This window comes from Pogoniulus pusillus, chromosome 1 (assembly GCF_015220805.1).
Source record: "Pogoniulus pusillus isolate bPogPus1 chromosome 1, bPogPus1.pri, whole genome shotgun sequence".
In the NCBI taxonomy this organism is placed as follows: domain Eukaryota; kingdom Metazoa; phylum Chordata; class Aves; order Piciformes; family Lybiidae; genus Pogoniulus; species Pogoniulus pusillus.
The window spans coordinates 8,307,492-8,328,288 of record NC_087264.1 but is presented as its reverse complement, the minus strand read 5'-3'; the positions used below and the strand labels follow the sequence as shown (position 1 = coordinate 8,328,288).

The 20,797-nt window shown below is 43.7% G+C and overlaps 1 protein-coding gene across 1 annotated transcript in view; it reads right to left on the bottom strand.

Annotated features, from left to right (window-relative positions):
• NUDT14 (nudix hydrolase 14) overlaps positions 1–20,797 on the bottom strand; it is an 81,475-nt gene that overhangs the window by 34,962 nt on the left and 25,716 nt on the right. Inside the window, exon 2 of the mRNA XM_064160400.1 lies at positions 11,945–11,988. Coding sequence (XP_064016470.1) covers positions 11,945–11,988 — 44 coding nt within the window. The remainder of the gene's footprint in view (positions 1–11,944; positions 11,989–20,797) is intronic.

Here is a 20,797-nt window from a genome sequence, read left to right as displayed (position 1 = left end):
TGACTCTCACTCAACAGATATTCATCATTAAAAATCCCTTTGGTAGAATCAGAAGAAAATAATCCAATGTGTGCAACCACAGAAGTATTTAGGGAAGTATTCACCTCAGCTGGAGAGTATGAATATAAAACATCCAATACAGTACTTTTGCCTATATGGTTCACATGAAAGAAAATGTCAAGACTTATGAACCTTGAATTTGGCTTTCTTCACTCATACAGTCTTGTGAAATTAACCTTCTATATTGTTTTCTACACCATGACTACATATTTCTAAAAGACTACCTGAAGGGGCATTGTAGCCAGGTGGGGGGTGGCCTCTTCTCCCAGGCAACCAGCAAGAGAACAAGGGGACACAGTCTCAAGTTGTGCCAGGGTAGGTATAGGCTGGATATCAGGAAGAAGTTCTTCACAGAGAGAGTGATTGGCATTGGAATGGGCTGCCCAGGGAGGTGGTGGAGTCACCGTCCCTGGGGGTCTTCAAGAAAAGCCTGGATGAGGCACTTAGTGCCATGGTCTAGTTTACTGTCTAGGGCTGGGTGCTAGGTTGGACTGGATGATCTTGGAGGTCTCTTCCAACCTGGTTGATTCTATGATTCTATACTAGAAGGAATTAATGTCTGAGAAACTCCCCAGCTCAGGACATTCATGTTAATGAACAAGTGGCCTTTTCTTGCCCAAATCAGAAATGGCTGTGCTTTCAATTTCAAACCCCCCCCCCTTCCCCAACTTGTTTGTGACCTAACAATCAAAAGTAACTCTTTGGGATGATTAATCCTTCAGGGGGGTCTGTGTCATCTTAAATTGCTTCAAAGCTGTTGGTTTTTTTTGTGACAATGAGGAAGAACTGCAGGTAGCTCACATCACTGTTGTATTCAAACCAACCATCCATTCCACAGCTGGATATGTCTCTGAAAACTTCTCATACAATCTCCAGAGTGCTGCCTTCTTGCTTTTATCAGAGCAGCTGCCTGGGAAGTCCCTTCTTTTTTTCAGAGCAGACATGTAATGAAGCTGTACCCTTTGATTACTCTCCAGTGCAATTCCTTCAGCTTCCCAGAGCTTTAACTAATGCAGATAGTCCTCAGATTAACTGTGTGTGCTTGCACAATCTTTACTGGTTCATTTAAGTCTTCCTTCAAAGCATTTTACATTTTTCAAAGGCCAACACCAATCCAATTGGCTGCTTAAAATGCAGCCTATTACAAAAGCAAAGCTATAAGCTCCTGACAAAAACATTCATCCTTTCATACTAATCACAGATAACATGGATTTGGTAAAAGATAATTAGAGACGTCTGTTTCCTGATGAAATCTGAATACTTTCTCCAGTACAACTTCAGCATTTAACATTAAGTCAAACCAGGATGAAATGATGAGACATGTATGCTTATGAAAACATCAGTTTGGAGAAAAATCAAGAAGATTGGTCTCAGTAAACAGAACTGCAGCAGGAAGCTCCTCATGACACCATAAAGAGGGGAGCATATGTTTGGTTAATCATCAGACTGGGGTGGAAGAATGAATTAAGAACCAATCCATACACACACAGTTTTAATGAGTAATCTCTAGCTACTTGCAAAGCAGTTGTTTTTTGTACCCAACTAGAAAATAGGATGCAGGATAACTTCTCTGGAATAATCAATCATACCAGAACTTTGTCTTCCTATAACAAAGGGGAAAAAAAACCAACCCAGAAAGTACATTCAGCTGCAAAATAAATGAGACATCAAAGCACGTTGCTCTCAATAACATTCTTTAAGTGTCATATCTTGGCCTGTATCCCAGGATACCCTGGAAATGACATATTGCATCTCAATGGGATTCTTTCAACACAATATTTTAATAAATAAATTGCTAACTTATTTGATTAAATAAAGCTTTTGGGGCATTATGTCCAACAGATGTGAAAGCTTGATGGGCTTTTGTCCTGATTCCTAATTATTTGTGAAAGTGCCATTAAAAAAAAAAAGCTATCACAGAATAAGATCGATATATAAGGCATGAAAAGAGATGCTGAGGTGCTGGAATGTGTCCAGAGAAGGGCAACAAAGCTGGTGAAGGGCCTGAAGCACAAACCCTATGAGGAGAGGCTGAGGCAGCTGTGGGTGTGCAGCATGGAGAAGAGGAGGCTCAGGGATGACCTCATTGCTGTCTGCAATGACCTGAAGGGAGGCTGTAGCCAGGTAGGGGTTGGTCACTTCTCCCAGGCAACCAGCAACAGAACAAGGGGACACAGTCTCAAGTTGTGCTGGGGGAGGTCTAGGCTGGATGTTAGGAGGAAGTTGTTGGCAGAGAGAGTGATTGGCATTGGAATGGGCTGCCCAGGGAGGTGGTGGAGTCACTGTCCCTGGAGGTGTTCAAGAAAAGCCTGGCTGAGACACTTAGTGCCATGGTCTAGTTGATTGTTTAGGGCTGGGTGCTAGGTTGGACTGGATGATCTTGGAGATCTCTTCCAACCTGGTTGATTCTATGATTGTATGAATATGTTTCAAGCAATGCCCTCAATAAAGACTTTATTGTCACTCTATTTCAGTGATAGAGCTGCCAATAGTTTATGCTTTATGTGGTGCTTTCGCATCATGGACTTAAAGAAGTGAAATAAGAATCTTAAGATCTGGCTTTTGATTTTGTGATTTTCTCCAATAACTTTGCAGCATAAAAGATTTTTTTTTTTTATGTCTCATTGCTGTGATTTTATTTAGATTGGGTCCTAAGGCAACAACATAATCACAAAATCAGTCAGGGTTGGAAGGGAACACAAGCATCATCTAGTTCCAACCCCCCTGCCATGGGCACAGACACCCTACCCTAGATCAGGCTGGCCACAGCCTCATCCAGCCTGGCCTTAAACACCTCCAGCCATGGGGCAACCCAGTCCAGGCTCTCACCACTCCCATGCTCAACAACTTCCTACTCATGTCCAGGCTGAAATCTCCCCACCTCCAGCTTTGCTCCATTCCCCCTAGTCCTGGCACTCCCTGAGAGCCTAAAAAGTCCCTCCCCAGATTTTTTGTAGGTCCCCTTCAGATACTGGAAGGCCACAAGAAGGTCACCTGGGAGCCTCCTCTTCTCCAGGCTGAACAGCCCCAACTCTTTCAATCTGTCCTCAGAGCAGAGGTGCTGCAGCCCTCTGATCATCCTCATGGCCCTTCTCTGGACACACTCCAGCATCTCCACGTCCTTCTTGTAATAGGGGCTGCAGAACTGGTTGCAGTACTCCAGGTGGGGTCTCAGCAGAGCAGAGGGGGAGAATCACCTCCCTTGGCCTGCTGGCTACACTTCTCCTGATGCAGGCCAGGATCTGTTTGGCTTTCTGGGCTGCAAGTGCACACTGCTGGCTCCTGTTGAGCTTCTTGTCCACCAGCACTCCCAAGTCCCTCTCCTCAGGGCTGCTCTCCAGCCAGCCACTGCCCAGCCTGGATTTTTGCTTAGGATTGCACATAATGAGACATTTTAAAAGGCAACAAATATGCCTGCATAATTCCTGGCACATAAGCAGATGATCTGTCAAGTCTTCATTGAGAAAACCTCCAAAAAATGAAAACCAAAAAACCCCTAAGCATTAAGTGCATTTTATTTGCAAACATCACATGCAAACAAATCATGTAATTACTAGAGTCGAAGAAAACTAATAGGCTACTGCATTTTTTTTGCCTTTTCATAGCAGGAAAAAATATAATTAACCTGATAGCATCCTTGATAGGCAGATATCAAGTCTAGACCTGAGTGTTTCAATGACAGTGATTACAAAACATGCCTTATCTCCTCTTGGTAAAAAAAAAGGGCTTCTTAGTGTTTAATTTAAAAAATACTTTCCACATGAGGCACCACTTTCTGTTCTGTCACTGATTGCTGATGAAATTGCATCCTTTCAGCCTGCTGTATAACATTCCTTTACATCCTGGTGATAAGTAGTACTTTTTCTCTTTAGCTTTGTTATCTTTCGCATGAACACGCCCAGCTGTCATTACCTTCTCAGCTATTATTTCCCCAAACTTTGGAACATTTTTGTTGTTTGCTGAACTACATCCAGTTTATTTGAAACAGTGCACTATCTTCTGCATTATCTTTGAAGATAATCAAGAAAATTCCACACTACTTGACACCCTGGAGGAGACACTACAAAGAGACAACAGCACATCCTGGCACATAAAAGGCACTTGCCACCCAAGAGCTTTTTTCATAGAATCATAGAATCAACCAGGTTGGAAGAGACCTCCAAGATCATCCAGTCCAATCTAGCACCCAGTCCTAGCCAAGCAACTAGACCATGGCACTAAGTGCCTCAGCTAGGCTTCTCTTGAACACCTCCATGGATAGTGACTCCACTACCTCCCTGGGCAGCCCATTCCAATGCCAATCACTCTCTCTGACAACAACTTCCTCCTAACATCCAGCCTATTATCTCCTCTGGCACAACTTGAGGCTGTGTCCCCTTGTTCTGTTGCTGGTTGTCTGGGAGAAGAGACCAGCCTCACCTGGCTACAACCTCCCTTCAGGTCATTGTAGAGAGCAATGAGGTCACCCCTGAGCCTCCACTTCTCCAGGCTAAACACCCCCAGCTCCCTCAGCCTCTCCTCATAGGGTTTGTGTTCCAGGCCTCTCACCAGCTTTGTTGCCCTTCCCTGGACACATTCCAGTACCTCAACATCTCTCTTGAATTGTGGAGCCCAGAACTCGACACAGCACTCAAGGTGTGGCCTGACCAGTGCTGAGTACAGGGGAAGAATAACCTCCCTCATCCTGCTGGCCACACTTTTCCTGATACAGGAACCTATAAAGATGTTAAGAAGCTGTACTTTACCCATTTGGAAGTTACTGTGATAATTTTTGCACAAAGGAAGCATCTGAGTTACGTTTCATGCTGTTCTGTATTACACCAGTCCATAAACCAGAAAAAATACATGCAGGATTATGTTTCCATAAAGCCCAAATGCCACATGAAACAGGAGAAGCAATTCAATCCACTCCTATAATGTGGTCAGGGCACATGACTTCCACCCTGTTTCCATAGCTGCCTGCTACAGCCACCAAGTCAGAATAGTAACCCTGGCTCCTCCAAGCCACTTGCATGGCTCTGGTGACCCATCACCTGGCCAGCTCTCATAGCCAGGGACAAGGATGTGGCAGGCTCTTGGGCCAGCTCTTCACTGGCACCATTTCTTACTACCCCCTGTGCCACCACGCTCCCTGACTTCAGTGGCATGCAGAAGTCAGCACTCGGCCAGGTAACTCTTGATGCTCAGAGGGCTGGAGCAGCTCTCCTATGAGGACAGACTGAAAGAGTTGGGGCTGTGCAGTCTGGAGAAGAGGAGGCTCCAAGGTGATCTTCTTGTGGCCTTCCAGTATCTGAAGGGGGCCTACAAAAATGCTGGGGAGGGACCTTTTAGGCTATCAGGCAGTGACAGGACTAGGGGGAATGGAGCAAAGCTGGAGATGGGTAGGTTCAGCCTGGACATGAGGAGGAAGTTGTTGAGCATGAGAGTGGTGAGAGCCTGGAATGGGTTGCCCAGAGAGGTGACTGAGGCCCCACACCGGGAGGTGTTTAAGGCCAGGTTGGACATGCTTTTGTAGGTAAAAATACAGCATAGAAAGCATACAACACACATGCAGAGCTGTAAGTTTTTTAGTGCAAATGTATTTTCCCTGTCTTATGGCACTTTCAAAATTAAAAGGAATTCACCTAACAATCTTGCATGCAATTCAGTCTCTTCAGATTTGCTTTCTTTGAACTGAACTGCACTTTACAGTGAGGCTTTCTTTGCATTTCATAAATAGAATTGTAGCCATGACTTTGCTTCATATCCATTCACAATATAATTGAATAGTTGTCCTTTTACTTGCCAACTAGCAAATGGTATGGTTATGTTAGGAGGAAGTTCTTGCCAGAGAGAGTGATTGGCATTGGAATGGGCTGCCCAGGGAGGTCGTGGAGTTGCTGTCCCTGGAGGTGTTGAAGAAAAGCCTGGCTGAGGCACCTAGTGCCATGGTCTAGTTGTCTGGCTAGGGCTGGGTGCTAGATTGAACTGGATGATCTTGGAGGTCTCTTTCAACCTGTTTGAGTCTATGATTCTATGTTTCTGTGCTCAAACACTGTTACTCAAAGCACAGAAGTGAGCACGTGTTCCCAAATGATGTCTTTTAAAAGCCTTGAATCTTTTTTAGGGGAGCTGCTGAAACGTGAATCAAACTCGGTCTATTGCTTTCTAAAGTAGGGGAATGTAAAACTTAAGTATTACATTCCAGGCTTTTACTGCACTAAATATAGCAAAATTAAGATGAGGGAGAATGCAACTGGAACTGAGTTTGGGTTTAGAGAATAATGATTTGTTACAGTCATCAATGACTACATTGCAGTATTTGGTACACAGAATCATAGAATCAATCAGTTTGGAAGAGACCTTCAAGATCAGCCAGTCCAACCTAGCACCCAGCCCTATCCAGTCAACTCGACCATGGCACTAAGTGCCTCAGCCAGGCTTTTCTTCAACACCTCCAGGGATGGTGACTCCACCACCTCCCTGGGCAGCCCATTCCAATGCCAATCACTCTCTCTGCCAACAACTTCCTCCTAACATCCAGCCTAGACCTCCCCTGCCACAACTTAAGACTGTGTCCCCTTGTTCTATTTCTACTATATTTCTACTTCTGGCAGAAAATCACCACAAATTTGCAGAAGGAAGATCTCTTCCTGATAAAGTTTTTAAAAGGTGTGACCTTCAAAAAAAACCAAACCAACAAAAGCCCACCAAAAAACCCACAAACCAACCAAAAAACCCCAAACACCAGACTCCCTCTCTCATTGCAAGTCACACAACCACAAGTCGTTCCAATAGACCGAAGTCATAAGAAGCATCCTGAAACTTTCATCTCTTGCACACCTCTTGATTTTCCTGAGGATGTGTTAACAATAATCAAATGCATCAGGTGAGCATTCTGAGGAAAAATAAAGTTCATTACAAAAGCAGGCAGTGTATGAAATAACTGCAGGAAGTATATTTTGCTGTGTATCACTGCCTAAGACAACAGGCCAGAATTATGTTAACGCGAGTATCATCTCAATAAACTTCCTCAACAACTGCAATCAGGGACTTTTGTTTCACTTCACTCATTTTTTGGTAATCTTCAGTTGTTTCTAATGATGTAATAAAACCTTGCAATGAGCTCTGATGCTGATCATCTGCATGTTTGAAAGAAAGATCAGCTTACAGGATCACAGGATGTTAGTGGATGGAAGGGACCCAAGAAGATCATCGAGTTCAACTACCCCCACCAGAGCGCAGGACAATACTATCATAGAATCATAGAATCAACCAGGCTGGAAGAGACCTCTAAGATCATCCAGTCCAACCTATCACCCAGCCCTAACCAATCAACTAGACCATGGCACTAAGTGCCTCATCCAGTCTTTTCTTGAAGACCCCCAGGGATGGTGCCTCCACCACCTCCCTGGGCAGCCCATTCCAATGGGAATCTAACATAGATCACAGAGGAACACATCCAGCCAGGCCTTGAAAGTCTCCAGAGAAGGAGACTCCACAACCTCTCTGGGACGCCTGTTCCAGTGCTCTGGGACCCTTACAGGAAAGAAGTTCCCCCTTGTGTTGAGGCAGAACCACTTGTGCTGCAACTGACACACATTGCTCCTTGTCCTATCCCAGGGAGCAAGTGAGCAGAGCCTGTTCCTCCCTGCCCCTGGCCAGCCTTCAGATACTTATAAACATTTATCAAATCCCCTCTAAGTCTTCTCTTCTCCAGACTAAAAAGCCCCAGGTCCCTCAGCCTCCTCTCATAAGGATGCCCTCCTGTCCTCCTATCATCCTCGTAGCCCTCCGCTGGACCCTCTCCAGCAGATCCCTGTCCCTCTTAAGCTGAGTCTAACTGCAGGACAAAAGCAATAGTAAAGATGTTATTTTCAATACAAATTGGCTTCTGAGTTGACAAATTTCTTCAGGAGTTTACAAATATTTGACAGTTGTCAGATGAGAACTCTAAGATTCATTAAGCATTTAAATATACTTACAAAACCATAGAAACCTTCAGGTTGTAAGACACTTGGAGATCATCTGATCATCTGATGATGTGAGGAGGAAGTTGTTCAGCATGAGAGTGGTGAGAGACTGGAATGGGTTGCCCAGGGAGGTGCTTGAGGCCCCATGGCTGGAGGTGTGTAAGGCCAGGCTGGATGAGGCTGTGGCCAGCCTGCTCTAGGGTAGGGTGTCCGTGCCCATGGCAGGGGGCTTGGAACTAGATGATCCTTGTGGTCCCTTCCAACCCTGACTGATTCTGTGATTTTATGATTCTATGATTCAACTTCCTGCTCAAAATTGGACTAACTTTTAAGTTAGGTCTGATTTCTCAGAGCTTTGTCCAGTCAAGCTTTGAATTTGTCCAAGGATGGAGGTTACTCACCCTCTCTGGACAAAGCATTCCAGGACTTAGCTACTCTCTATGAGTATGTCTTTGTGTCCTGGGTTGTTTTCTGTTATAATTTAAATCTCTTTCCAGTAATAAATGCTGCTTCTTTTGTCTATAATGACACTCATTTTGCCCTGACAGCACAGGTTTAGAAAGTTTGCCTGGGAAATAGCTTATTGTGTGCAGGAATAATTGTGCACAAACTGGTGGTTTGGTTTTTTTTCCCTTTAAGTGGCATGGAGAGATTGAGAGTAAGCAATTATTTGTTCATCATAAATTCTAAATGACTTAAAGCAGAGGTGAATCCAGGATTGATACCTTAATTCTGAATGGTCTTGATCTTAAAGCTCAAGAGCTGCATACTGTAGACTCAAGTCAAGATCTACAATAACTAAAAAGGGGGGAGGGGGGAAATAAGATAATAAAAAATCATCCATTTTAGCTGGTTGCCTGGCAGAAGAGACCAACCCCACCTGGCTACAACCTCCCTTCAGGTAGTTGTAGACAGCAATGAGGTCAACCCCTGAGCCTCCTCTTCTCTAGGCTAAACAGAGAGGCTCAGCCTCTCCTCACAGGGCTGTGATCCAGGCTTCTCACCAGCTTTGTTGTCCTTCTCTGGACACGTTCCAGCACCTCAACATCTCTCTTGAATTGAGAGGCCCAGAATTGGACACAGTACTCAAGGTGTGGCCTGACCAGTGTTGAGTACAGGGGAAGAATAACCTCCCTTGTCCTACTGGCCACACTGTTGGCTTACTATTCACAAACAGAATTATTTCCTATGTAGAAAGTTCACATTATTACCTTTGGTGTCAGAAGTTTCATTGAATTTACTTCAGAAAGTGCCAGGCATGCAACAGTAGTCAGTTAGGATGACAGCTGTTGTACATCTGAAGCTAACAAATGTTATGTGACCAGAGATGACTGGCATGACATGTGGCCATAGCCTTTTTATACAGTTATGTCCTTAACTATTTAAAAAATGTCCACAAAGTCCTTCAGAAATACTGCTCCCAAGAAGTCCATGGAAAATTCAACCCTTTAATATCCACCCACCCCCCTCCTCAATTAGTTGCATACATTCACACATTATCACAGAGTAATAAACTACAGTTTAAACAAAAATAGTGCTACAAATTATTCATCTGGAAGTCATGTTCTCAGCACTGTGACCTGAGGCTGGATTCACTTGCTTGAAAGTGCTGGGCACGTATTAAATTTCCAGCAATCAATTATCATCTCAGCCGTTGTATCTGTGATCATATATTCAGGCACATGTCCATATGGGTAGATAAAGTGCAAAGACAGAACTTGTCTTCCAGGCAAATTCCAAAAGCAAGTGTGAAGTTCAGTATTGACAGATCACTCCGCTTTTCTGTCCTCATTCTCAAGCATTTTTACTCTATCTAATATTTTCCAATTATTATTGGAACAAAACCTTCCTAATAGTTACACTGATAAAAAGTGTGGCTTTATGTCCATCCCAGATACCTAAAAATTGTAAGGATTTAGAGTGTGCCAACGGGGAGGAGTTTCCAACAATGACATTGATTTCACCTACTTATTCCATTTATAATATCTCTCTCAATGTGATTCTGGTTATGAGCCACAATTTCTTTTGCCATTAGTGTTTTGCTGCATTTTTTACATTATATAGATACAGAAAAGCTTTTTCTAGGGAAAAGTTGTTACCTTTGCTTTTTGTTTTTGACTTCTGGTACCTGCATTTTAAGTGACTGCATTCAGTACTTTTATGAGGTGCTGGAATGTGTCCAGAGAAGGCCAATAGGGCTGATGAAGGGCCTGGAACACAAATCCTATGAGGAGAGGCTGAGGGAGCTGGGGGTGTTTAGCCTGGAGAAGAGGAGGCTCAGGGGGGACCACATTGCTGTCTACAACTACCTGAAGGGGCATTGTAGCCAGGTAAGGGGTGGCCTCTTCTCCCAGGCAACCAGCAATAGAACAAGGAGACACAGTCTCAAGTTGTGCCGGGGTAGGTATAGGTTGGATGTTAGGAGGAAGTTGTTGGCAGAGAGAGTGATTGGCATTGGAATGGGATGCCCAGGGAGGTGGTGGAGGCACCGTCCCTTGAGGTCTTCAAGAAAAGCCTGGCTGAGGCGTTTAGTGCCATGGTCTAGTTGATTGGGTAGGGCTGGGTGCTAGGTTGGACTGGATGATCTTGGAGGTCTCTTCCAACTTGGTTGATTCTATGATTCACTATTTAATAACCCTGAGACTGGGTCTGTTTCCTAAATAACAGATTTGTTATAGTTTTGCATGAACTGATCCTTGAAGTCTTGAGTTCTTCACTGCTTTTCTTCCCTGATAGGAGAAGGAGAATTACAAAGACAGAACAAAGTCACTAGCTGTGCATTTCTTCTCTTGTGCTGACAAGAGTCTAGTGTACAGAATGCAGAGCCGGAAAGGCTTTAGGCATTTGTAAAGTTACTTGAATTGGGCTTTGTCTTAATCATTATTTTATAGCAGTGGTGGAGAGGATTAAAATACAAAAGCTCACATAATACTAAGACTTACTCAAACATAAAATGGAATATCTACTGTATTTCAAGTTATTGCCAACGGAAGAAACAAAAGAATCCCAAACCCACCATCACCAAACAAACAAACAAACAAACAAAACTGCCACCTACCAAACAAAAAACCCAAACATCTCCCCCTCAATAACAACCAAAAAACCAACAAAAACCTAATCAGTACAATCATAACTTCAGACTGCTTTTTAACAGCCTTTATATTAGAATGATAGAATCAACCAGATTAGAAGAGACCTCCAAGAGCATCCAGTCCAACCTAGCATCCAGCCCTGTCCAATCAACTAGACCATGGCACTAAGTGCCTCAGCCAGGCTTTGCTTGAACACCTCCAGGGATGGTGACTCCACCACCACCCTGGGCAGCCCATTCCAATGCCAATCACTCTCTCTGGCAACAACTTCCTCCTAACATCCAGTCTATATCCCCCTTGGCACAATTTGAGACTGTGTCCCTTTGTTCTCTTGCTGGTTTCCTGGCAGAAGAGACCAACTCCCACCTGGCCTCTCTTCAGGTAGTTGTAGACAATATTGTAGGGCAATACCTGGGATTGTATATGCACAGGTGAGAGTATGATCACATACTTGGGACTAGACCATTTAATGGCACCAATAACAACAGGGTTAAGTACATGGGGAGTAGAGTCCATCCCTCAGGTGACATAGACTTAAAAAAAGGAGGCATCATACAATCCAAACCATCTTCTATGTAACCATTAAAATGCACAATACATCATGTGGCGAAATCCTCCTATCTCAAAAGTCAAACACTGACAAAATTCACTAAAAATACAATAAAACATGAGCAGATTTAAAGCTGTTGCTATTATTGTCTAAAACAGTAGAAAACTACTTGCATGTATTATACAAGAGGGGAGAACTGAAGAGGAAACTGGAGGAAGATTTGATCCAGTGGAACAGAATACAGTATGAAATGCAACATGAAGACAAAACAATGTGATTCCATCTGTTACCTGTCATGTGTCCTCATGAAATCCCAAGACTTCTTAGTGCCATTCTGGGGTGGGGGGAAAGAAAGAAAGACATTCATCAGCAAAATAAATTCCGAGTAAAAAGAAATTCTACAATGAAATTCAACACAATTGAACAGGCATTTAATTGAGAACTTGGTATAGTTGGTTTTACTGGGGAGACTGTAATTCTGGATTTTGACAGTCAGTGTCACAGATGTGCCAGAGCTCTCTAAGGACAGTTTAAAACCTTAGGTCCACAGTATTATGCTAACAGCTAACTATGATAGTCTTTGAGCGCACTTTTGGCCACAGTAGCAATTTAACATTCCTAATCGAATCATTCCTGTGCTAGGAAGCTATGAGCACCTAAAACCTAAACTAGCAAAACAAAAATCCCATAGGCCTGAATTCTTGCATATAGAGAAATTGTCTTAGAATCATAGAATCAGCCAGGTTGGAAGAGACCTCCAAGATCATCCAGTCCAACCTAGCACCCAGCCCTAGCCAGTCAACTAGACCATGGCACTAAGTGCCTCAGCCAGGCTTTGCTTGAACACCTCCAGGGATGGCAATTCCACCACCTCCCTGGGCAGCCCATTCCAATGCCAATCACTCTCTCTGTGAAGAACTTCCTCCTAACATCCAGCCTATACTTCCCCCAGCACAACTTGAGACTGTGTCACTCTTAGCACAGCTCACACTTACCTCCTAACTAAGCTTATTTGAGATCCAGGGAAAAAAAACCACCATCCTTTCCTGTAACCCCTTACATGGCCCAAAATAGTAGCTTTGTCCATGATAAGCCTAACAAGAAGAAATCACACTCCATTCTACACAACAGATGTTATTCTGCACTGCTGCTGCTGCTAAGGATATTGTCTTAACAGTAGGCGTGAAGTCACAACAGTATCCCAGGAATTGGGAGACATAATATAGAATTTGTATTTGTTTTTATTATTCATTTTTTATTTATTAATCTTACTCTTTATTTCCTGATTTTTTCCTCTTAAATGTGACTTGCTCTTCTTCAGCCAACATAATAAACTGTTGAAGATGTTTGGTTACTACTCCAATCAAAAATTACAAAGGGTTGGTCATTAAAAAAGTTGGTTTCAATGCAAACACTCCAGTCCAGTTTTCATTTGTATTATTTTTTTCTCTCTCCCTTCCCTTCCCTTCCCTTCCCTTCCCTTCCCTTCCCTTCCCTTCCCTTCCCTTCCCTTCCCTTCCCTTCCCTTCCCTTCCCTTCCCTTCCCTTCCCTTCCCTTCCCTTCCCTTCCCTTCCCTTCCCTTCCCTTCCCTTCCCTTCCCTTCCCTTCCCTTCCCTTCCCTTCCCTTCCCTTCCCTTCCCTTCCCTTCCCTTCCCTTCCCTTCCCTTCCCTTCCCTTCCCTTCCCTTCCCTTCCCTTCCCTTCCCTTCCCTTCCCTTCCCTTCCCTTCCCTTCCCTTCCATTTTCCTCCTTTTCTTTCCATCTTCTTTTCTCCCATCTTCCTCCTTTTCTTTTCATCTTCTTCCTTTACTCCCATCTTCCTCTTTTCATCTCCATCTTCCTCTTTTCATCTCCACTCTTTTCCTCTCCATCTCCTATTTTCCTTCATCTACTTCCTTTTCTTTCCATCTTCTTCCTTTTCTCCCATCTTCCTCTTTTCATCTCCACTCTTTTCCTCTCCTTCAGCACCACTTCCCCTTTTCCATCACCTGGGTTCTGTTGGAGTCTCCTCCCACCCCAGGTGTGACCACTTTGCTCTCCCTTCCCACTCCCCTTTTTAATCAGCCCCAGGAAAGGCAGAAGCCTCAAGCTGTGCCCAACTGTGCAGAGGGATCCTCCTCCTGTCACCACTGGTGAGTCCTCGTGCTGTGCGCTGGGTGAATGGTGAAGGAGACAAAAAGGCCAGGGGGCCTGGTGGACACCCTGCCAGATAGGTAAGAGAACTGATGGTTGCTCTTAACATCACTCATGGGTGCTGGCTGGGGCCCCCTTACTTAGGCTGAGGTCTTTTCTGTTTAATTGCTTCTTTCTGCTAATTTGTAAAACTACAAAAATGCCAGGAGTAAACCTGTGATATGTTTTGAGAAGCACTGAACTAGCATGGAGGAAATGTCTGAGCATCTCTAGCAAGGAAAATAGAACAAAGCTCCAATCTCATTGACACTGTTCTGTGTTAGAGTCATAAAACTCTGTCTTGTTTTGTAACTAAGTTAAAACTACATCAGTATGAGGTGAAATCCTGTCTTAAGCTAGGTCAGGACTTTAGGTGACTATGATGTGGTTCAGGATTTTACTATATTAAGCTGCTTGACAGCCAGAGGTTATTACACATTGTTATTGCCAACCATGTCTGTTTCTGCTTCAAACTGTACTAATTCTTCTGTGGACTAAACTATCTCACTTCACACCATTATGACTGTGAGCTGGAATTCTTCAGGTTACAGGATCGTCCTTCAGCAACTTGGTCTAGAAGGTTTCCCTGCCCATGGCAGGGTGTCTGGAATTAGATAATCTGTAAGGCCCCTTCTGACCCATTCTATGATTGAAAATCAACTCTTTCCTTGAGTTGCCCCAATTTCTGTCCTCTGCTGTCTTAAAAAGAGCAACATCCAAAATAGCACAACTGAAACTAATCCCTGAAAACAAACATTATCCTGCAGTTACAGTCAACATATATATAGTTGCTTCCACTTATGGTCCATCTTCTGCTATGACCTACACCAGTAGCAGAGATGAGTATATAACTCTTTACCCTGCTTATTACAAGTATGATGGTATTTCTCAGCTGAAATACAACTGAAGAGATTTTTATTCCCAGGTCAGTTTTAAATCTATGTAAGGAGGAGAAGAAATTCTTTTGGTTGATACCATTCTCTCGTTAGCAAGAAAAAAAAATTAGAGCTGGTGGTAACCTATCCACCTAAAATGTGCTCTTTTTTTGTCCAAAAGCAGCATGTGCTGGCTATTACAAAGTATGGTTAAATGGATGATCAACCCCCAAGCAGCTGGTTAATGACTTAAATCAGGTAAATGTGAGCAAAGAAGAAAGAATCAAATTCAGTTAGGGGGTAAAGGTACCAACCAATATAGACAGGCTCTTCAGCTCTATTACAGATGTCATGGCTACCAAGTACACAACAGCTGGTGGGGATTAGATAACAAGCACTCTAGTTCAGAGATTAAGCTCCTGAGCTTTATGAGTTTACCAAGCTTTTGGAAGACTGACTGCTTGCTTACTAGCTGGGGTTTTCTTCATTCCCACAACTCTAATTATGAACAGTTGTTCCTCTCAAGAGAAACTGTAGTCTACTCTTCCATTGGTGTCTGCATGTACTTTCTGTTAGCACTAATAGGAATTTAATATGTGCCTATGAAGAGAAAACCTGTCTTTGTTTAAATGAAATACAATTTGGAAAGAGAAATCAACTCAGCAAAGTTTTAGTGCACTGAAAGTATCAAAGTGGTTGAATATCATAGAATCAACCAGGTTGGAAGAGACCTCCAACATCATCCAGTCCAACCTAGCACCCAGCCCTAGCCAGTCATCCAGACCATGGCACTGAGTGCCTCATCCAGACTTTTCTTCAACACCTCCAGGGATGGTGACTCCACCACCTCCCTGGGCAGCCCATTCCAATGCCAATCACTCTCTCTGGGAAGAACTTCCTCCTAACATCCAGCCTAGACTTCCCCTGCCACAGCTTGAGACTGTATCCCCTTGTTCTGTTGCTGCTTGCCTGGCAGAAGAGACCAACTCCCACCTGGCTACAGCCTCCCTTCAGGTAGTTGTATACAGCAATGAGGTCTCCCCCTGAACCTCCTCTTCTCCAGGCTAAACACCCCCAGCTCCCTCAGCCTCTCCTCATAGGGTTTGTGTATCCAATTGATTCCATCTGATGAGAGACAGAGGAGCAACTTTGAAAGGACTATGATACAACACAGAGTTGGAACACTTAAGCTTAATAGCACAGGCTATATTGTGTAGCAAAACAAGGTATTAAAAGTGTAAGAGCAATTAAATCCTTTTGTAGGTTTATTCCTACATGTATTTGTGGGTTTTTCTCTTGTTTACAGATTGCTGTGCACTTTTTCATTTGAGTACTTGGAGACTGTGGCCCAAGCATAACTTCTGCATGAGTATCACATGGTTTCTCCAGTTTCAACCTCCCCGTGTTGCAAATGGTCAGGCATGCTGTCGTCATCCATTCTTCCTTTGTAGTGTCCACCTGGTGGAAATGTGGGTGTCCAGCTTATGAAGAGTAAAAAACACCTGAAATAAGGCTATCTTTGCTTTAATTTATGCTACTTGTCCCATGATACTACATCCTAATGTGCAATCCCAGCAATGATCTTCCTTACTCTTCCCTTTTGCTGTAATTTTCCAAATTATAGAACTTGATTGCCTTTGAGCACTCAGGAAAGGGTTTCAAATAGCTGAGGAAAATTATACCCTAGAGAATCATCTTTATCCAGATGGGATCCACCAGATCTGAATGACCTGTTCTCAAGGATGAGATCCATGAGCATAATAGAATCCACCTCACAGGCGTGCATGTAATTTTTGACACAAAGTAAAGCAAGTCACTTGGCACTGAAACATAATAGAATCAGAAAAGATAATCTGTACTTTCTATTTTCTTAGTGACTGGACAGCACATAAAGCATTTTCTCTAGAACATGACTTGATCAAGTGTAAACCACAAGTTCAAAACCAGGCATAGGCTAAATTACTCTGAGTCTGTCCATTCAAGATATTGGCTATCATCATACACTCTGCTTGGACAATCTTTGTTAACTATTTTGTACCTGTATTTGAATAAAAAAAAATATTTCATATGATTAACCTGCACCTGTCCAAATAAATAAATCAATAAACAACTCAAACATTCCAACATGTCATTGTTTACAGTGGCAGGAACTCAAATGTGCCCCATTCACGCCCTATTGTCCAAGTCAAATGTAACTTGAACCCAACTGTATGGAGTTGAGTTTCTATTGTACCAAATGCTTGGTTCTTTCCTAACAGGCTAGTAGGAAGGTTGCTAATTATTAATAGCATGTAAACAGTTGCCAATGGTTCTTATGGTGCTTTACATACTTTACAGAACATTAATTCCAAGCAGTTACTAACAATAATATCAAGTTGCAGGTAATATTTCTATCTTGTTTTTAAGAGGAAAAACATTAATTGCTGAAACTGATCAAGAATCATGCTTTTAAAAGCCAAGCAGCTATGGCTTCTAGTGAAACTGTTCCATTTCATATGCACTGGCCCTTAAAAATGCTCTCCTATCATCACAGTTACAGATCACAGGATCTCAGGGGATGGAAGGGACCCGTGGAGATCATTGAGTCCAGTCCCCAGATAGTTGGAAAGCATTGCAGGTATCCACAGAAAATCTCATTTGCAAAAAAAGTGTGTTGGTGAAATACAAAAGCTCTCTCAAACACTTAATGCTCTTCATTGTAACAAACAGATTGAGTTCCACCATTACAGAACAGTCTGTTTTCTAATCGGGAACAATCAAATTATCTCTCAGTGAAGCAGGAAAAACAAATACAATTGAGTCATAGAATCAACCAAGTTGGAAGAGACCTCCAACATCAACCAGTCCAACCTAGCACCCAGCCCTATCCAGCCAACTAGACCATGGCTCTAAGTGCCTTATTCAGGCTTTTCTTGAACACCTCCAGGGATGGTGACTCCACCACCTCCCTGGGCAGCCCATTCCAATGGCAATTCACTCTCTCTGGCAACAACTTCCTCTAACATCCAGCCTAGACCTCCCTCAGCACAACTTGAGACTGTGTCCCCTTGTTCTGTTGCTGCTTGCCTGGCAGAAGAGACCAACCCCCACCTGGCTACAGCCTCCCTTCAGGTAGTTGTAGACAGCAATGAGGTCACCCCTGAGCCTCCACCAGGCTAAACACCCCCAGCTCCCTAGGCCTCTCCTCATAGGATTTGTGCTCCAGGCCCCTCACCAGCTTTGTTGCCCTTCTCTGGACATGTTCCAGTACCTCAACATCTCTCTTGAATGGAGGAGCCCAGAACTGGACACAGGACTCAAGGTGTGGCCTGACCAGTGCTGAGTACAGAGGAAAAATAACCTCCCTTGTCCTACTGGCCACACTGTTCCTGATGCAGGCCAGGATGCCATTGGCTCTCCTGGGCACACTGCTGGCTCGTGTTCAGCTACTCTCTACCAGCACCCCCAGGTCCCTTTGCCTGGCTGCTCTCAGGCACTCAGTCCCTAGCCTGTAGTGCTGCTTGGGGTTGCTGTGGCCAAAGTTCAGAACCCTGCACTTGGCCTTGTTAAATCTCCTCCCACTGGCCTCTGCCCACCCATCCAGCCTGGCAAGGTCCCTCTGCAGGGCTCTCCTAGCCTCCAACAGATCAACACCTGCTCCTAGCTTGGTGTCACCTGCAAACTTACTGATGCTGGACTCTATCCCCTGCTTCAGATCATCAGTAAAGATATTGAACAAGACTACTGGTAGATCTAAGGATAAGAAGGAGAAAGGTTTGTACTACCATTATTTGGGCAAGGCTTAAACAATTATTCCTCACACAGTATTGTCTGGTGATGTTCTATAAAGACAAACACCTCAGAAGTATTTTATGTCTGTTTTAATCTGCTCAGAAGAGCAGTTCTGATACTGCAACAACCTTGTCTAACACATACTTGATTTGGGAAATCTTTAGCCCCAAAGTAATCACATTCCAGCTCTGTGCACAACGAGCAGGTTCTGTGATGCTGCAATGCTGAACTAGTGCATATGTGTGAACTAATAAAGCTGTATTCCAAGAGAGGCAGCATGGGACAAAACTTCATACAATACAGAAGGCAGATAAATAAGCAACAATTGTGCAAGAAAGCTGTATCAGGTCAGATGAGATGTCCATCTCATACTCTGTCTCCAACAGTGAAAGGAAAATTTAAGAGCAGAGGAAGCATACAGCAATGCCTCCCCACAATATTCTTCCATGCCTTTGACAAAAGGCAGCTGAGAGATGTCAGAAGATGATGCCCCAAAAAAGCATTCAAACTAAACATAGTCCTACTCCAACCTTCTGCTTTTCAAAGCAGGCAGAAATGGCCACTTCTGTAACATCTGAATGTGCAGTAGTGTGCCACAAGTCCTGCTCATCTTGTCTGTGAGACTGACTTGATAATGGCATTGACAACTTAGAATTAAAACAGTATGCTGCTGTAGTTTGAAGGCCTGCACAAGCAGAACTGAAGTGCTTTTGGCTCAACTTTGTTTTAGGACAACCACACACTGCAACGAGCCCTCTGCTAGATAAGTGTTGACAGTGGATTCAGGACCAGCAGATGTGACTCCTGTCAGCAGAGAGCTGTTTATGATGCCACCCATATTTGATTTCCACATTCTCCATCCTGCTTCTATCCTTGAAATCATTTTCCTAAGACTCTTCCTGCACCTGTTCATTGCCAAAATTACAGGCAGGAGCCTGTTCACACTGTCTGTTACAGATAAGGTGAACTTGTCTACAGTCTGTGACCAAAATACCATTCTTTTCTCACCTACACTCTCTGGCTCTGGCTAAAATGCTCTAAGAATCATTGTAGCATGGATATTGTTGTCTTCTGCTTTCCTACAATACCTTAGGCAATACAATGTCATAGAATCAGCCAGGGTTGGAAGGGGCCACAAGGATCATCTAGTTCCAACCCCCCTGCCATGGCCAGGGACACCCCACCCTAGATCAGGCTGGCCAGAACCTCATCCAGACTGGTCTTAAACACCTCCAGCAATGGGGCCTCAACTACCTCCCTGGGCAGCCCATTCCAGCCTCTCACCACTCTTATGGGAAAGAACTTCCTTCTCCCATCCAGTCTGAATCTCCCCATCTCCAGCTTTGCTCCATTCCCCCTAGTCCTGTCACTCCCTCATAGCCTAAAAAGTCCTTCCCCAGCTTTTTTGGAGGGCTTCTTCAGATACTCTCTGAACAACATAGGCAAATTGCTGTCAGGGTACCAAAGTAAAGGATAACTTTGTTTTACTGGAGAAACTTGCCTAAGACTCAGTCAAATTACTCTGTTGTGAGTTCAGAACATTAAACAATTTATCTTGGATTTGCATTCATTTAGATGACTTCTTCTGATGAGCATTGGATAGACAACATGTGATTGAGGCAGAAACTCTCTTTGCCCAAAATCTGATTAAAGCTTCTCTTATTTGCCTTAAGTATTTAACACTTTAAAACAAGAATGGTGATGCCCAATGTTTATCCACAGAAAACTTCTGCTTGGACTGACAGAACCAAAGTGGCCAAGAACTGTAAAATCAAACTCTGCCAGTTTGAAGGTAGCTAGAATGTTTTGGTGAGAAGAGTTAGGTTACAGGCTGTGAAAAGGAAACAGTGGTGATGTCTACTTCACTCGTAGGCTTGCTGACATGTCTAAGAACAAGAACATAAATATAGATAACAGAGTAACTGTCTGGGCTCTGTGGGCTGCACTTCTCTCTCTAACCCAACCTGCTGTCTGCATGACTAATCCATCTGCTTCCTAACCCCCCTGGCTGACCCTCCAAGCTACCTCAAGCATAAGGCAAAGTCTTGGGTAAGGTAGAGAGGTGGAAGGATGGTTGAGAGCCCCTCCTGGAGACTCAGGTTTCTGGGAGGGCTGTTGTGTTTCTGTATTACCTTTTACCTTGTCTATTTCTGTCTATAACTGTACATATTGTAAATACCTGCTTGTATATTGTGCTAAGCTGTAAATCATAGAATCAGCCAGGTTGGAAGAGACCTCCAAGACCATCCAGTCCAACCTAGCACCCAGCCCTATCCAGTCAACTAGACCATGGCACTAAGTGCCTCAGCCAGGCTTTTCTTGAAG